The following is an 18,288-nucleotide window of genomic DNA, read 5'->3' on the forward strand; positions in this document are numbered from 1 at the left end:
ATCTACAGTTTTTCTTATATACTTGGAATGTGTTTTTTTTTCGTTGCTGCAGCTTGTTAACTTGTTGATTTTTTTCGTGTTAAATTCCGTATCTCATTTTATTCTGTTCTGTTCTGTTTGTGTAAAATGGTTTGATTTTTTTTTTCATTGTGTTTTTTGTATATTACTTTGGGGTTTCATAAAGCGGAACGAAAATTTTATTATTTTTGCGCTACGACCATAGACCTAGCATTACATAGACAAGCTATACGCGTGCGCCCGTAAGGGATAGACATAGATGACGTCATAAACGTGGGGATACCATATTGGTAAAAATTACCCCAATATTTGATATCACGTTGGGGCGATTACCCTGGAGGCAAAGTTAGCTTGTTTGACGGTATTAAAAAATTGTTAAATAAAATGTCAATGGGCCGTTCTTTTTAGGCGTATAAACAATGAAATACCGCCTATAATTCGCGCAGGTGGTACAAAACTAAACATGTATAGTAAATAAAACGTAAAATAAAATGTATTATGGGTTTTAATTTAAAGAAATCACAAATCGCAATCACACCAATTAATGTACACCACATTTAATCTTCACAACATTTGTTTATTTATTTTTTGGAATTAGAAGTACGAAAAAACTTCGAGGTCAAAATTACCCATAAAATTATGATATTTTTATCTGGTATCCCTAACATGATTGTTATGCAGCTTAATTAAGAAGAAAATAATGTTTTGTTAATTTGCGTAAATAATTGTGATATTTTTATTGTAATCGTTTGATTCTACATTGCTTTGAGTGTAACGTAATTTTACGATGTTATTCTCACATATTGCGTTAAGAGGAAGGTGTAAAATACCGTACTTACGTGTGAAAGGTTATGATCTCATATTTTTGCCCAGACCGGCTATTACAGCCGATTACAGGACAATTCACCAGTATTTTATCAAAGTTCAAGCATTCAAAACGCTAACCATCACTATATTTCATAAGAGAAAGCACAATTTCATACAAAACAACGATAATTAAACCAGCAACGAACAAACATGACATGTCACGTACTTATTTGTTTGCCACAACCTCGGTTGTGGCAGCGGTGGAAAAGTGAAGCTATGACAAGGACAAACAATAACAGCGCTTTCTCTGCTACTCCTACTGAAAGATACATAGGACTATCCCGTTCGGTCATTTTCCCCCACCCCTCATGACCGATCCAGTTATACTAGATTCATGGTACAGCCAATCCTATAATTCGCGCAGGTGGTACAAAACTAAACATGTTTAGTAAATAAAACGTAAAATAAAATGTATTATGGGTTTTAATTTAAAGTAATCACAAATCGCAATCACACCAATTAATGTACACCACATTTAATCTTCACAACATTTGTTTATTTATTTTTTGGAATTAGAAGTACGAAAAAACTTCGAGGTCAAAATTACCCATAAAATTATGATATTTTCATCTGGTATCCCTAACATGATTGTTATGCAGCTAAATTAAGAAGAAGTTTAAAAATGGCTGACCTCAGACTCCTACCTACCTACGTAATTTGGGCGGATAATTTTACAAATAATGTTTTGTTAATTTGCGTAAATAATTGTGATATTTTTATTGAAATCGTTTGATTCTACATTGCTTTGAGTGTGCCAAGCCAATTTTTTAAAGCATCAACACCTTCAAATCGAATGCCAACCCTGGTGTAGTTTGACAAGAAAGAAAGAACCATTATATAATGAGTATTGAAACTCCTCAAATATTAGTCATACTCATACATACACATATCACTGATTGGCTTGGCACCGACTTCAAACGTATCCGTTGCTAGCACATAGAAAAGGAATAATATTGTTTTATTTTATCCTTTTTGAAGTCGGTTTTTCTTTTTTATTAAAAATGTTTTATTTTCTACTTTTTAGTTCAAATTTTTTCAAGTCTACTTTGTCAAATGGCACTATTTAAATGTTAATGCTTAGTTTATTGATAAAAATACAAAAATCGCTGTATGTATGCTTATAATATTTCAGGAGTTCCCTCAATCCCTCATGGAATCCATCATCAGACTAAACCTTCATAAAAATGATTTTTACAAATCTTACTGGCTTAGTAAACTTAACGAAGAGGACAAATCGCTCAAGCGAATTATGCACCGTTAAAGAGTTCCGTTCTGGTCTTCATCAGCAGTTCCACTTTATCAAATGGCCCTTTTGAATTGCTAATGCTTAGTTTGTTGATGAAAATACAAAAATCGCTGTATGTATGCTTATAATATTTGAGGAGTTCCCTCAATCCCCAATGAAATCTGATGGATCAGACTAAACCTTTATAAAAATGTTCTTTATTATATATCTTACCGGCTTAGTAAACATAACGAAGAGGACAAATCGCCAAAGTGAACTATGCATCGTTAAAGAGTTTCGTTTTGATCGTCATCAGCAGTTACACTTCATTAAATGTCACTTTTTCTGAACGTAAATACTTGATTTATTAATGATAATACAAAAATCACTATAAAAATGCCTATAAGTTTCGAGGAGTTCCCTGGATTCCTCATGGATCCCATCATCAGAACTGGGTTTTGACAAAAACGGGACCAACTTGGGACTATACACATTCAAACAAAAAACCAATTTTCCAAATCGGTTCACCAATGACGGAGTTACGAGGTAACTACTAACATACATACAAAAAAAGAAAAGAAAAAAAAACCGGTCGAATGATAACCTCCTCCTTTTTGAAAAACGACTGCACTCTTTGGGTGTTGGATTGCAACTAAATCAGAGACACTGTCATTTTCTATTACGCGATTACTTCCGATTTTACCCGAAAAACGAATGTCATTCTGAGAGTTAACGGTCTGTATATTTAATATAATTATTAGCTGTTTCGTGTTGGGTGAACTTGAGCTTCGAAGTATAATATTGTATGTTGGCTTCTTACATTTAAAGTAAATGTATATTCTATTTTGAAAACTGTTTTAAGTACATACAATCAAAAACGAAAACTCTTTTGCTAGCGAACGTCTTACACAAAAGGTCACTTTTCAGTAAAAATGCGCTTACGATTTGCTTGCAGTACAGTTTTGATAGCTGAAATAAACAAAAAACGAAATATGCCATAAAAAATGTACAATTTGACGAAAAACGTGTTAAGTCGACCAAATGACAATAAAATAATCAAGTAAGGTCGGCTTAAAGCTTGCATGAGAATTTCAATCAATATATTAACATTTCTAACTGTGGTTTGGCGAAATATTTATTAAGAGGGGGCGTAAAGCCAAGAAATTAGAAAGGAACAAAAGATATGGCGCGCCGCGCGAAACTTGTGACGGAGGATTAGGCGATCTCACGGATATTAATGTACCTCAATAACTCTGAAAGTATATTTCTGTTTAAGAGGCCGTAGTCGATTTTGGAGCAAAAATTTTAAATTGATAGATTTAGTCGTTGAAATTATACATGTTTTGTTACATAATATCTAAATAACAAGTATTGGTTTCTATTAGCACGTCTTCTCATCTTGCCTTTTAATAATGAGGTCGCAAGCGTGCGTCACCGGTAATATATAAAAAAGAAAGGGCAGTTTTTAAAAATTCATCAAAAATTTATGGTGGTAAATTATACAAATTGATGTATAAGAATAGTTTCAACAAATGTTGTAGATTGTTTAAGTATCAAAATTACGTTGAAATTAAGTCGATTTTCAGAGAAATTGTCACTGGTTTTGAAGTAATTTCTGGAGAAAATTGATTTTGTCTAACTGTCATTTACACTACTTCAAAGTCATAATAATAAAAATGTAGTCTGATAAACGTCAAGTACAGGATATGTGTAATACAAAATTACCATGTTTAGCAGTCCAAACTTTACGAAATTTACAAATAAGAGCGACAAAATCAGTGCTTTACGCGCGTTTACCTAAACGTCCATCAGAAAAGCAAACATTACTAATTTAGTGAGTCTGTTTTCAACAAATTGATCTGATAAAAGGTAAGATAAGAAGATGCGCTAATATAAACCAGTACTTGTTATTTCAATTAGGTAACAAAAGGTGTACAATTTCACCGACTAAATCTATCAATTTTACATTTTTGCGACTAAAATCGACACCGGCCTCTTAAATCTTACCATCTACAAACAAAATTGATTTAAACTTCTTTACTTATTTACTTCGATTTTATTTATCATTTTAGGTGTTTGCTGCTCTATGTTAGAATATATTTTTTGCGGGCACATAATTTAGGGCCAAATTCAAGGGCCCGAAGTAACAAAACACGGAGTAGAATGGAGATAAAGTAGGCGTTCCCGTGCCGCCGGCAGTAAGTTGCTGTCGACTCACTTTATGCACAGACAGACTATGATCAGATAAAGTAGGCGTTCCCGTGCCGCCGGCAGTAAGTTGCGGTCGACTCACTTTATGCACAGACAGACTATGATCAGATAAAGTAGGCGTTCCCGTGCCGCCGGCAGTAAGTTGCTGTCGACTCACTTTATGCACAGACAGACTATGATCAGATAAAGTAGGCGTTCCCGTGCCGCCGGCAGTAAGTCGCGGCCGACTCACTTTATGCACAGACAGACTATGATCAGATAAAGTAGGCGTTCCCGTGCCGCCGGCAGTAAGTTGCGGTCGACTCACTTTATGCACAGACAGGCTATGATCAGATAAAGTAGGCGTTCCCGTGCCGCCGGCAGTAAGCAGGGACCGGACAACCCTTTCCGCGATAAAACCCTTTCAATGGGCGACACTTAAACACGGCTAACACATTGAAAGACTTTCCCTTTTGAACTGCAAGCCCATTCATACCCTTACCTTTGACTAACCCTTACCGAAAAGCTAACCAAAAATAAGGCTAGCTCTTAATAAGGGATACCCTTATCTTTAAGCGCTTTTTATAAAGGTTTCCCTTTGCGTGAAAGAGACAGGATTAGTATATATCTACGGTAGTGTATGAAAAGGAAAGAAAATACGTGCCTAGTCAAAGAACGCCGCCGTCGCCGCCGACGATCGCTCGAATTCGAAGTAATGTGTGCTTTATGAACAAGGTAGATGACTTAAATTAGCACGCTTATATGCTAAAAGGGAAGCCCTTTATAAGGCTAACCCTTATAAGCAATATGCAAGGTGTTGGTGAGCGGATGATAAGGGTTTTGTAAGGGTATTTGGGCTACCGATTACTCAAATGTGGTAGCTTTATATAAGGGTTTTTAAAACCAAAACAAAGGGTTTCGTCTGGCAAGGGGTATGGTGAGTTAAGCCTTATGCAATACCCTTATAAAACCCCGATAAGGGATAGCGGGCCGGTCCCTGGCAGTAAGTTGCGGTCGACTCACTTTATGCACAGACAGACTATGATCAGATAAAGTAGGCGTTGTCGTGCCGCCGGCAGTAAGTCGCGGCCGACTCACTTTATGAACAGACAGACTATGATCATTTGTTTTGTAAACTGCATACTCGATGACATTCTTGTGACATGTATGCTCGTGCAGCAAATATTGATTACTAGCTTCTGCCCGCGACTTCGTCTTCGTGGAATTAGTAATTTGGGTAGCATATTTTTAACCAATCAGATGTTTATTGTTTCCCCATACAAATTTCAACCCCCTTTTCACCACCTAAATTGAACCTGCTGAATATTTAGCTTGTGGTAGGCCTGGTCTCCCAGCAGCTCCTCAGCAGCGTCTCCAGCAGAAACTTGTTCAGCAAAGTCTTGCAGGCGCCAAGGGACGCGTAGAAAGTCACCTCCAGGTGTTCCAGGTCTTGGAGAACTCAAAAACAGTACCTACTGGACGTTAAACGTGTGGTAGCTCTGGTCAGGCGCCTGCTTCATCTGGCAGCCCCCCAGGTGTTCCAGGTCTTGAACAACTTAACCTGCCTACAGCATACTCTATCAACTTCAGATTAAAGGAGTTTTACCCCTCATCCGATACATCCAGCAGCTCTCCAAGTGTTCCAGGTCTTGAGCTGTCTCCATCGTACACTACCAGCGGCACGTTAAGCGAGTGTTACCCTGACCTTTTGCACCCAGAAGCACTCCCGGTGTTCCAGGTCTTGAGCTGTATCCATCATATACTACCAGCGGCACGTTGAGCGAGTGTTAGAAGAAAAGAAAAGAGAAAAGAAGATAATGATTTCGGGAATAAAAACTATTCTACACCCTTCCCACCAATTAAGACTATCTCGGTTTTATTGGGTCCCATACAAATTTCGCCCCCCTTTTCACCCCCTTTAGGGTTGATTTCTGGGGTCAAACCTATCCTATGTCCTTCCCTACGACTCAAACTATATCCATACCTAATTTCATCTTAATCGGTTCAGCGGTTATTAATTCCCCATACAAATGTCAACCCCCCTTTTCACCCCCTCAAGGAGTGAGTTCCGGAATAAAAAGTATCCTATGTCCTTCCCCGGGACTCAAACTACCCCTACACCAAATTTCAACAAAATCGCTTTAGCAGTTTAAACGTGAAAAGGTAACAGACAGACAGACAGACACACTTTCGCATTTATAATATTAGTATGGATACTCCAGAATGGTAAGCGTAAAAATGTTGGCCACTGACTTACGATATAAGGATGTTCTGAAAATACATATGAAGAGATTCAAACTAGAACCCTCTGACTGGGAGCGGAAGGCAACGCAACGGCCCGAATGGCGGCGCCTCTTCAGTATCGAGTCAGCGATCATTCAATTTGAACTAGGTAATACAAATTACACTAGGCAACTCATTAATTATCTCAATTCCACCATGATTCCACCCCGCTTTTCACCCTCTTAAGAGATGATTTTCGGGATAAAAACTATCCTATGTCTTTCCCCGGGAATCAAACTATCTCTATACCAAATTTCAACTAAATCGGTTTAGCGGTTTAAGCGTGAAGAGGTAACAGACAGACACACTTTCGCATTTATAATATTAGTATGGACTAAATTAAAAATGCCTTACTGTGCAGTACTTAGCTGCAAACATAAGAGTTGTATAATAGTACATTTCGATGCTAGTGCGGAAAGTATGTCATTACTTCACGAGCACCGAGATATCTTGCCACGAGCCGTAGGCGAGTGGCAAGGCTCGGGACGAGTGAAGAATGACATTTCCGCACGTGTATCGAACGACGTTTTTTAATACAGTTGCAAAAAATAAGAAAAGCAACAAAAGCAAGCAAGAAATGGAATTCGAAACTTTTATATTATTCATTCTGTGACATCATTGACATTGACATTATGAAGAGGTGTTTTTCTAGCTTTTATTCGACTAGAATAGATTTTGTTATTATTATTGAACCCACTTCAATGAAAGTTTTTCTTTCAAATGCATGTTCTATAAGACAGAAACAATTGTAAATATTAAAACATTGTACTATTATTACCTAAATATCGTTATTTACGATTATTTGTGTATCGTATATTTATAAAAACAATATCGAATGTTGCCGTTGGAAACTTAAAACATTCTTGCAGTAAGAAATTACGCCTCTTCTTTGACAGACGTTCCGTTCCATTCAGACAACTTATTAAGAACGGTTTTTCAACATTAAAAAATAAACGTGTTATAATACTTATAATGATGAAGAAGTAAGTAATAAAATATGAAATATGCTTTTTTTTGTATTCTTACATTAACAGTAGGTTTTTATGTTAATTACGACGTTTAAAAGAAACTAATATTAACACTCATCAATAAGTAGTCATGAATTGGAACAAGTAAAAATTTAAAAAAAATTGGAAAAGTAAAAAGTACTAGTTCGCGAAAACCAACTTTCCGCACGCTAAACAGCCACTAAAAGTAGCACTTTTTGAGCAACTGTATTAAAAAATATCTTTCAAGTGGATGTGTATTTCATATAACCAGAAAAAATATATTATGTTCCAGTCTAGACTGCATCGGCACTTACCATCTGTAGCCGTATCATGAGTTGACACTTGACGTTTACGTTAGCCACTGGGTAGCCAGTGCATACACCCTTACCATCGCATTCTCACGGAAACGCACGAACGTGTTATGCTATTTGTTTCAGTCAGGCAGTACAAGAAGTACTGAGGTTGACTGAAGTAGCATGACAAATACGAACGTTTCCGATTATGCACTATATCTGTAAACTCGATCGCAGTCCATCTCGCTCTCACGCTCATGGATTGGTGCGATAGAAAGGGAATACGATCGATTTCACGCCGTCGCTAAAGTAACTGTCAAATGCCCACACTTGGTACGGTTTACGGTTACAGGTGAGATTGTCAAATGCTTACCTTTTTCAGATAAAAAAAATATGTTACCTACAGTTGATACCTATGCATTCTAGAAGTGTCAACCGGTAACATCCTGTTGGAATGGAAAGTTGCAAAATATAAAAAAAAATTGTTGTTGTAAGTTACTATGAGTGTGAGTTTGGTAACACTAACACTGGTTTCATTATTGTTTGCCGTGTTGTAAGTTAACTATGAGTGTGAGTTTGGTAACACTAACACTGGGTTTCATTATTGTAAGCCGTGTTGTAAGTTAACTATGAGTGTGAGTTTAGTAACACTAACACTGGTTTCATTATTGTATGCCGTGTTGTAAGTTAACTATGAGTGTGAGTTTGGTAACACTAACACTGGTTTGGTTATTGAATACCGTGTTGCAAGTTAACTATGAGTGTGAGTTTGGTAACACTAACACTGGTTTCATTATTGTATGCCGTATTGTAAGTTAACTATGAGTGTGAGTTTGGTAACACTAACACTGGTTTCATTATTGTATGCCGTGTTGTAAGTTAACTATGAGTGTGAGTTTAGTAACACTAACACTGGTTTCATTATTGTATGCGTGTTGTAAGTTAACTATGAGTGTGAGTTTGGTAACACTAACACTGGTTTGGTTATTGTATGCCGTGTTGTAAGTTAACTATGAAGGTGTGAGTTAGGTAACACTGGTTCATACTAAAGAGCTGTCATTTCTTATCCACTATCTTATTAATTCGTGTTACAAAACGAGATGAAGTCGAGTCGTAACCCTTATTAATCTTATTATGTACAACCTGTTGCACCAAATACTATTTTTTTGCCTTAAATATGTAATAATAAATGATGATGTTGCTTCGACAAATTTCGACCACAGTGACTGTGTGCTTTGGAGTAGGCAATTTTTAATTCGCGTTATTAGAGTGTAGCTGATCCGCTCTCTGGTGCGCGCTTAGGTGGCTCACGTACCCTATCTTCCTGCTAAATACTCGAGCGCATTTTGGGCAAGTCAGAACACCACCTACATAGTTGTAGGGAATCGAGGTTGGCGGCCGAGACTTAAGCTCATCTCGTTTCCTGTCGAGCTCACTGCGGCGTTCATTCTCAAAGTCGCTGACTCGATACTAAAGAGGCGCCGCCATTCGGGCCGTTGCGTTGCCTTCCGCTCCCAGTCAGAAGGTTCTAGTTTGCATCTCTTCATATGTCTTTTCAGAACATCCTTATATCGTAAGTCAGTGGCCAACATTTTTACGCTTACCATTCTGGAGTATCCATACTAATATTATAAATGCGAAAGTGTGTCTGTCTGTCTGTCTGTTACCTCTTCACGTTTAAACCGCTAAACCGACTTTGTTGAAATTTGGTATAGAGATAGTTTGATTCCCGGGGAAAGACATAGGATAGTTTTTATCCCGAAAATCATCTCTTAAGAGGGTGAAAAGCGGGGTGGAATCATGTTAGAATTGAGATAATTAATGAGTTGCCTTGTGTAATTTGTATTATGTTCAAATTGAATGATCGCTGACTCGATACTAAAGAGGAGCCGCCATTCGGGCCGTTGCGTTGCCTTCCGCTCCCAGTCAGAGGGTTCTAGTTTGCATCTCTTCATATGTCTTTTCAGAACCTCCTTATATCGTAAGTCAGTGGCCAACATTTTTACGCTTACCATTCTGGAGTATCCATATTAATATTATAAATGCGAAAGTGTGTCTGTCTGTCTGTCTGTTACCTCTTCACGTTTGAACCGCTAAACCGACTTTGTTGAAATTTGGTATAGAGATAGTTTGATTCCCGGGGAAAGATATAGGATAGTTTTTATCCCGAAAATCATCTCTTAAGAGGGTGAAAAGCGGGGTGGAATCATGGTGGAATTGAGATAATTAATGAGTTGCCTTGTGTAATTTGTATTATGGTCAAATTGACGACCGGTCTGGCCTAGTGGGTAGTGACCCTGCCTGTGAAGCCGATGGTCCTGGGTTCGAATCCCCGTAAGGGCATTTATTTGTGTGATGAGCACAGATATTTGTTCCTGAGTCATGGGTGTTTTCTATATATTTAAGTATTTATATATTATATATATCGTTGTCTGAGAACCCATAACACAAGCCTCCTTCTGTGTAAGAATGTCCTATAATATTTATTTTATTTATTTATTTAATTGAATGATTGGTATAAGACTTTCTCCAGGCGCTAAACTTACTCTAGCCGCTGTTACTGATTCCACGCAGACGAAGTCGCGGGCAAAAGCTAGTAATAAATAAATGAATAGTAAAGCCGTTGTGTAGTGGCATGGGTCTTGGTCTTGGTCTTGGGCGTACCTTGTCCCTCGTGGCGGCATAGGCGGTAGCTGTGAACGGCGGGCGAGGCGCGCCCTCCGAAGGTCGCCGAGTGCGCCGCGCCGCCTGCGCCGCCTCCTCCGCTGTGTAGCCCTTCATCATCAGAGAAGCCTCCAGGTAGTGAGGTTGCTTGTCCCACTCCAGGGAAATCGCTGAACAGATACAAATTATTGCTTACCACACATTTCATATTATCCTTTTACAGTTACAATTCCATTTCTAATGTGAATAACGACTCTGTATATTATATATGTATATACATATAAATATTTTTCTTAGCGTATTAATTTTAGGTTTTAACTCACACAACTTATACCTCTCGTATCGAATGATGGTGTCTATGACAGTTCATTTTCACATGGGTTAGCTGTCATGTAAAATGTTTGGAGACATTATTTACAAGTCAACATTAATTCATTTAGAAATTTAACATTTAAATTGAAAAATAAAAATACGGTAAAAACATATATCTTCAATGATTTTTTAATTAAGCCCAACCCAAAAAAATTTGAAGGAACTGTCATAATTCGAAACGAGAGGTATAGTTTAGGGTGGGCCGTTGTTGTATTATTACTTTCCAGTAGCTTATTTTCCTGTTACGTTTTCTAACCATTCGCATAATTTAGATACAGTACCGGCCAATAATATATCATCTTTGAGTGTTTTTGTATGAGCTTGTATAGAGTAAACAATATAGGTTAGTTTGTAGATTGCATATTTTACTAGTCATTTTATACAAATATATGATGAATACTGATGCAATGAAATACTGTGAATTACAATATGATACTCAGCATATTACTAAAAAACCTCTAGTAAAAAAATGAAGTTGACAATACATTAAAAAAAAACCTCAAAGGAATACTACTAGACTACCTAAAGCAGTAAGGTGGAAGTCACTCACAATAATAATAAAAAAAAGTTATACCGTAAAAACATGCAGGTGATATATTATTGGCCGGTACTGTATGTATTCTTATTATAATATACGAGACACTAATTAAAATATAACTTCTGTTTGTAAATCAGTATCGTACAATGAAATAAGTCGGTTCTGGCGCTCGCCGGCCGCTACCACGACACGCTCGCTTCGCTGGCTTGCCTTCGCGCACTGTTTTGCTCGCAGTTCACTTAACACACCTCCTCGCTTCTCTCGTCGTCGCACCTATCTATTTTCTGTCTTCCGTGATTGTAAAAAAATTAAATATATACTGGGAAATTATGCGAATGGTTAGAAAACCTAACAGGAAAATAAGATATTGGAAAATAAAAAAATGGGAAATTATGCGACTGGTTAGAAAACGTAACACGAAAGTGAGCTACTGGAAAATAAAAATAATGGGAAAATATGCGAATGGTTAGAAATGCTTTCGGGAAAGGAAGCTATTGAAAAATAAATAAATGGTAAAAATTGCGAATGGCAAAAATCGCGATCTGGAAAAAACGATTTTCGGAAGAGAGAGTACACACTCATATATGACCGTAACAAGTATCACATAAGATTGTTAAAGTTATCATATTTGTTGAGAATTGTGTACCGGCAACAATGCATCGAGCATTTAGTAGTTAAATGTTATAAAAGTAGGTAATCGTTAGTGGTATTACGTACCGTCAGAGCCAGGCGGCAGCGGCAGCAGCGGATGGGCCGACACGCTCGTGTTCAGCGTGCCCTGCGCGGGCGCCTGAGACACGTTGCCGCGCGAGGAGCGCAGCGAGCGCGACGCTCGGAACGAGCCCGACCTGCCGACAGTCGGGCAGAGGATGGTGACACCAGCTTTTGGATCTGCGCGCGCGCGCCGCTCGCTACGATGCGAGACTGCGCTTCGATCGTGCCCTCTACTAGTCCCTAATGCCGTTCGGCCTCTGGCATCCTTTTGCCTATTATGTCTGAACGCTTGTAATAGTTATAATGTAACCACATATCAAATTCATCACTTAACATCTTGTTTTTTATTGGAAAAGGAACATACAGGGGTAATAAAAAGAACTAATTTATGGATGGTATTTTTATGGATGGTATTTTTTATTGTAATTTTGTTGTATTGTGTTGTAAATTTATTTATTTAATACTATCAATTAATATTCCATTAAAATAGAGACAAATCCTTATAATAATGGTAAAATAAATAAATTACATTAAAATTTGTTTACTACCTGGAATGTAGTCGATTTCCACATGTAAAACAAATTACATGCAAATCTAAGACAATATCCGTACTATAATCATTCGCCTTATAAAAGAAAAATTAACTTAATGTTAGCCCTTTCATGTTACGATTTTTGTTTAGCCTAATAAAAATAGAAAGCGCATCACGTTTAATTGTACGAGCGCGGCGCTGTATTTAGAGACAATGTGCAAGTACGACAACAGGTACAGCACATTATTTATTACGATACGATACGATACGATCATTTATTGATAAAAAATATTTTTATATGTCATTATGTCTTAATACTCGATACTTAAAATCGTAGGTAGGTATTGAAAAGTCGATCAACCGAGAATGGATTTTTTCCGATATTACCTACTCCATATTTTAAATTTCAGACAACAAGTGTACCAGTTTGGTCAAGACGGGCCTATTGGACAATCATGACATGGAATAATTACTTGTATGCTGTACTTGTATTGTATACATATTAGCGAGATTTAAAACTAAGCGCAGGCCCGCTTAAAAAAACCCTAAATAAAACGACCACACCATCCTCTGACCGATTGTCGCAGCGCCGCACGACACAGCGGATACATCCGACGATAGATTTTTTTGAAAAAAAGCGAAAGTCTCAATGGATACAGCGCATGCTCGAAAATTCTATTCACCATTGAAATACATAAATACAATTGAAAGCCTTCCTCTAGCCTTTTATAATTAGTCGTTTTTAGGGACTTTTTACGTAAAATCATGCTTTACTTTTGATTAGGTATAGACCTAAAACTTGTTTACACATAACGCCCACAAGACAAAACCAAAAGCTAGTGTCACCCAATCCATGCCACCCACTCACCACCGTATACGAACGCAACTTAAACTATCTAAACTTAAATTATAACAGTACCACCCACTACGATTTCCCTTATTTCAAGTTTAACTGAACTACACGGTTGCTCTAGAAGTAGTATGCTTCAAGTGAATTAATACCTCTCTCAGCGTTAAGCCATCATTAGTTAGTCACACGACTAATGTTAGGCATTTCACTACGGCGCTCAGCTGACGTCAGTCATGGTTGAGTGTTCAACAATTAAAGAGCGACATTAATATTCGACTATAGTCTGCATTTTCTCAAATGTTTTTTTTTTTGCCAAAGAAAGTAAGTACACATGTAGGCCTCAATTTTTTACCGCTACGCTAGCTATTCCTGCTAAAGCTCTGGAGTATAGGTATTTTAGTATAACATGCCATTGTCTAGTCTAGACTAGAACCAACGTTACTTAATTAATAGCTAAGCTCGTATTAACAAAATAACAGTTAAACAAAATAACTATACCTTTGGAAAGTCTGTCTTTTCACATAGTTGTCTCTGACAAAATCAACAATTTGCTTCTGGGTTTTGCCGCTATACCTGTAAAATATTATTGTTTTGCTCAAATTCTGACACCCATATGATAATAAAGATAATAAGTTATAACCGCGTTATAATAGGCTCGCTATGGGATTAATGCTAAAAACATGATCCATAAATTTAAGCTCAGATTATTAGTGGACAGTAAACATATCACGCGATGTCATGTCAGCAAACCAAATTACTTTTTCACCTCAGCAGCTCTAACAAGCCTACTTTCGTCACTCCCTGGAGTGAGGAAAGTGCGACTTTCCTCACTCCAGGGAGTGAAACAATGTAGCTTTTTAATTTAGTGAAGGCCATGAACTTCATACTTTTATTACATTTTTTTTATGGTACGGTACGGTACGGTACGGTACGGTCCGGTCCGGTCCGGTCTCGTATCTTATCGTATCGTATCTTATCGTATCGTACATATTATAATACTTTTTTTTTTCTGTTTATTCTGTGTAATTCGAAATACATTTTAACCTTTAATATGTTATCACTACTGAGGTGAAAAATTATGTGTGCAACACGAGAGCAAAGTTATTTTACATCTTGTGTTTTTGAGTCCCTCGCTACGCTCAAGATTCTACGTTAGAATCACTCGCTTCGCTCGTGATTCAATTATAGAATCTTAAGCTTTCTCGGGACTCAAAATAAACACTCGCAAGAAAAAACCAACTTTCCTCTCTTGTTGCACAAATAACTATTTATTATAATAAAGGATCAAATCCTTTAATTTTATTATACAACCACACTCAAATCGGTAATAGGGGGTATTACTGCAATGTTCTGCCACCAGAGTGCAGCAGTAGCCTGTTTAGTAAACATAGAGTAACTTATACAATACTTACTGTCCCTTTAACAGTTTTTTGACAAGTTTTCAGAGATAATAAAATATGACATTGATGCACCAAGGCGGTTTGTTTGCAGAGAACCTACCGGGAAACGCGAATCCAAAATTTCGCTATCTGCCTCTTTATCGCTCGAATGTGCAAGAGTGACAGAGATTACGAAATTTCGATTTTCTTGTATTGTGATAGACCCTCAGATTGTGGTAGTCGCGCCCCTTACACAAATTTTAGTGACACTTTTTGAAGCAGTTTTCATGTCATCAAAAAGGTTATTATCATATTTAATTGAAACTATGACACGAGACCTTTTAAATGGAAGTTTCTTTTCATTTCTCATGCTCTGAAAGAGGGTCATTGTTGTTCTAAAAGGTGCGCAGAAAATGATACGTGTCTGCACTAGAGCATTTTACGTTCGAAGTACGACTTTTTTAATTTTTTTACGATACGCAATTGAAATTTGAGTTTAAATGGATTTGTAATAAATTTTTCATTTTGATATTTGACTCTCCATTCCATAAATAACGATACTTTTGTCTGAATTGTTAATTGAAAGTACCCTCAAGAAATACTATAAAAATGTATACTTAGTCATGTTTTAAAAAAAATACATGCATTTTACTTTCCTCGTATTCGAAATGAAAAGTAGAGTGTTTAACTCGGGTGAAAGACATCATTTCTGCCTCGGACTATTGGCGCTCTCACTGCATTCGAGCGCCAAAATACCTCGGCAGAAATGAGTGCCTTTCGTCCCTTGGTTAACAATCTACTATTACAGACTAACTCAGCCACATCCAAAACTGGAATAAGCGCTATTGCGTGCGAGTGGTCGTAAACAACTTAAATTGAGTTTTTTTAATACCACGTCAGTGGCAAACAAGCATTCAACCTGCCTGATACTAAGCGGTCACCGGAGCCTATGGGCACCTGCAACTTCAAGAGCTTTACTGGGAAAACCTGACGTACATCGCATTGGTGTATGACGTTTATGAGCAATGCTTTTAAACAAACTTCAAATAAGCAATAAGCATAATGTGAATTTCAGACAATTCGTCATTCAACGGAATAAGGATATGTGTGCGGTAGGTAACACCTTGATAAATAATGTCTCACTAGCTATTAACCCTTTGAACGCTTAACTTTATAAACAAGAACGTCACTGGCACGCCAAGCTTCCGGGTGGAAGGGAGCTAATGTAAACCTTACTTGAAAGTGTGAAGGTAACTTTGACAGCGTACGTCATAACAGTTATAGTTATCCATTGCGCGGTGCGGTGGGCACGACTGGACATGAAGCCTTTAGGTGTTCTTGGCGTTGAAAAGGTTAAACTCACCTAAACGAGGAGCCTCTGGAGATGACGCGCGCCTTGTGTCTCTGAATGCGCGGCACGCTGGAGCAGCGAAAGAACCCGTGGTTTTCCACGCACTTCTTCCAAAAGTTCTTGCACTCGTTGCGGCCCTCGAAGAAGAACTCGACGATGTCGCGGTGATATCCCTGGTTACAAAATGCACAACAACATATTACATTTCGATACCTGCCTTAATTTTTAGGGTTCCGTCAAGGTGTCAATACGCAGTTTAGGTTTAGGCAGTGGGCTGCCGCTCGGCCCGCACGATAGTCGTGTCACGTGGCGCTCGCGTAAAATTGAAGTAATACACAATGGCTTCGAAACCTATCTAATCCGTATAAAAGATTTGTTCTGTTTACGGATGTCTGAATAAACGGAAGAACAATACCTACTTACCTACTTTCGTGAGAATCAGACATACTATCTCACGATAAAAATTTTATGTTTACAGAATCAACGTTTGTAATTCCTAAATTTATTTTAAAAATAATAAATCAGTAGGTATAGGTACAAAAACTTGTCAAGTGACAACCCCGTGCCGACACTCACAGCTCGGTCATAAAACTGCGGCGCGCAAAGAAGATTCACGGTTCGTGCGCGGTTATAAGTTTCAATTTTGCTTGCAGGCGGCGAGTATAGGTATAATTTTATACCTAAATCTGACTTTTGTAAAGGAGTTAATTTTCTGTACGGTAGTATTAGTTATTCTGTGGTTCAGTACCTCAAAAGGAAAAAAACGGAACCCTTGTAGGATCACTCGTGCGTCTGTCTATCTGTCACAGTCTATTTTCTCTGAAACTACTGGACCAATGAAGTTGAAATTTGGTATACACATGTAAGTTTGTGACCCAAAGACGGACATGTAATGTAAACAAATGAATTTTAAATATAGGGCCACTTTTGGGGGGTAGGTAAGTAAGAAAATTAAAAAATAAAGTTTCTTAAACTATATCGTGTTAGATATCAAATTAAATAGCTCGTTGTGAGAATCTGAAATATTTTTATTTTTCGTAATTTTAAAATAAACAGTTAAGAAGTTATTTAAGAAAATAGTCAAAAAATGACCATTCCCTATCCCTTTATCTCCGAAACTACTGGAACTAAAATTTTGAAAAAAATAGAATAGTTCCCTTACCTATAGAACACAAGAAAACCTAGTAGAAATGTGCAGTCAAGCGTGAGTCGGACTTAACTATTTACTTTTGATCCGACCCCTACGGATTTTTTTAGAACATTTCACTCACGTTTCACATAAAAAATACATTGTTAAAAATTGTGTAATTGTGGAACGCGAGTCCGACACGCATTTGGCCGGTTTTTTTTACATATTGGAAGTAATTTATTGATCTGTTGTCATACAGATCTGATGTTAACATTAATAATAATATAAAATAACATATCTTTATTTCAGAACGTTCAAAATTCCATACAATATTGTTAGGGTTCCATACCTCAAAAGGAAAAAACGAAACCCTTATAGGATCACTCGTGCGTCTGTCTGTCTGTCTGTCCGTCTGTCACAGCCTATTTTCTCCGAAACTAGGGACCAATTAAGTTGAAATTTGGTATACATATGTAAGTTTGTGGCCCAAAGACGGACATGTAACGTAAACAAATGAATTTTAAGGGGCTACTGCAGCGGCGAATGACAGTTCGTAAACCACGCCCGATAGCTTCTTCCCTCCCCGCAAGCACGCACACACAGAAGAGCTTCGCGGCGCACGTGAAAGTATAAAAGCTCCATCTAACGTTACTACCATTAACTACCATTACATACGGTCGGCCAGGAACTTATAAATTCGGACAAAATAGAAAAAGATGGCGTTGTTACTTGTTAATAGCAAATAATAAAATAAATTAGGTACACACAAAGATAGATATAACTCCGTAATAGATGGATACAGTCTAAGAAAAAAACGTGCCTCGAAAATCACGAAAATTTGATTCTCGATCAGATGGCGCCACTAGTTTTGGCCTACACTCGTATAGAGGGCGT

At 37.6% G+C, this 18,288-nt stretch overlaps 1 protein-coding gene across 5 annotated transcripts in view; it reads right to left on the reverse strand.

Moving 5' to 3' along the window:
- Positions 1–18,288, reverse strand: part of LOC134754138 (FERM, ARHGEF and pleckstrin domain-containing protein 1) — a 201,076-nt gene that overhangs the window by 131,474 nt on the left and 51,314 nt on the right. For 3 of the 5 annotated variants that reach the window (XM_063690221.1, XM_063690218.1, XM_063690217.1), the window contains exons 9-13: positions 16,278–16,438; positions 14,034–14,108; positions 12,157–12,287; positions 10,530–10,699; positions 3,053–3,079 (exon numbers count right to left, since the gene is read on the reverse strand). In XM_063690221.1, coding sequence (XP_063546291.1) covers positions 3,053–3,079; positions 10,530–10,699; positions 12,157–12,287; positions 14,034–14,108; positions 16,278–16,438 — 564 coding nt within the window. Of the gene's footprint in view, positions 1–3,052; positions 3,080–10,529; positions 10,700–12,156; positions 12,288–14,033; positions 14,111–16,277; positions 16,439–18,288 lie in introns of those variants that run through there. The other 2 variants (XM_063690219.1, XM_063690220.1) reach the window with 2 other exon arrangements.

The sequence above is a fragment of the Cydia strobilella genome, chromosome Z, assembly GCF_947568885.1.
Source record: "Cydia strobilella chromosome Z, ilCydStro3.1, whole genome shotgun sequence".
NCBI lineage: Eukaryota > Metazoa > Arthropoda > Insecta > Lepidoptera > Tortricidae > Cydia > Cydia strobilella.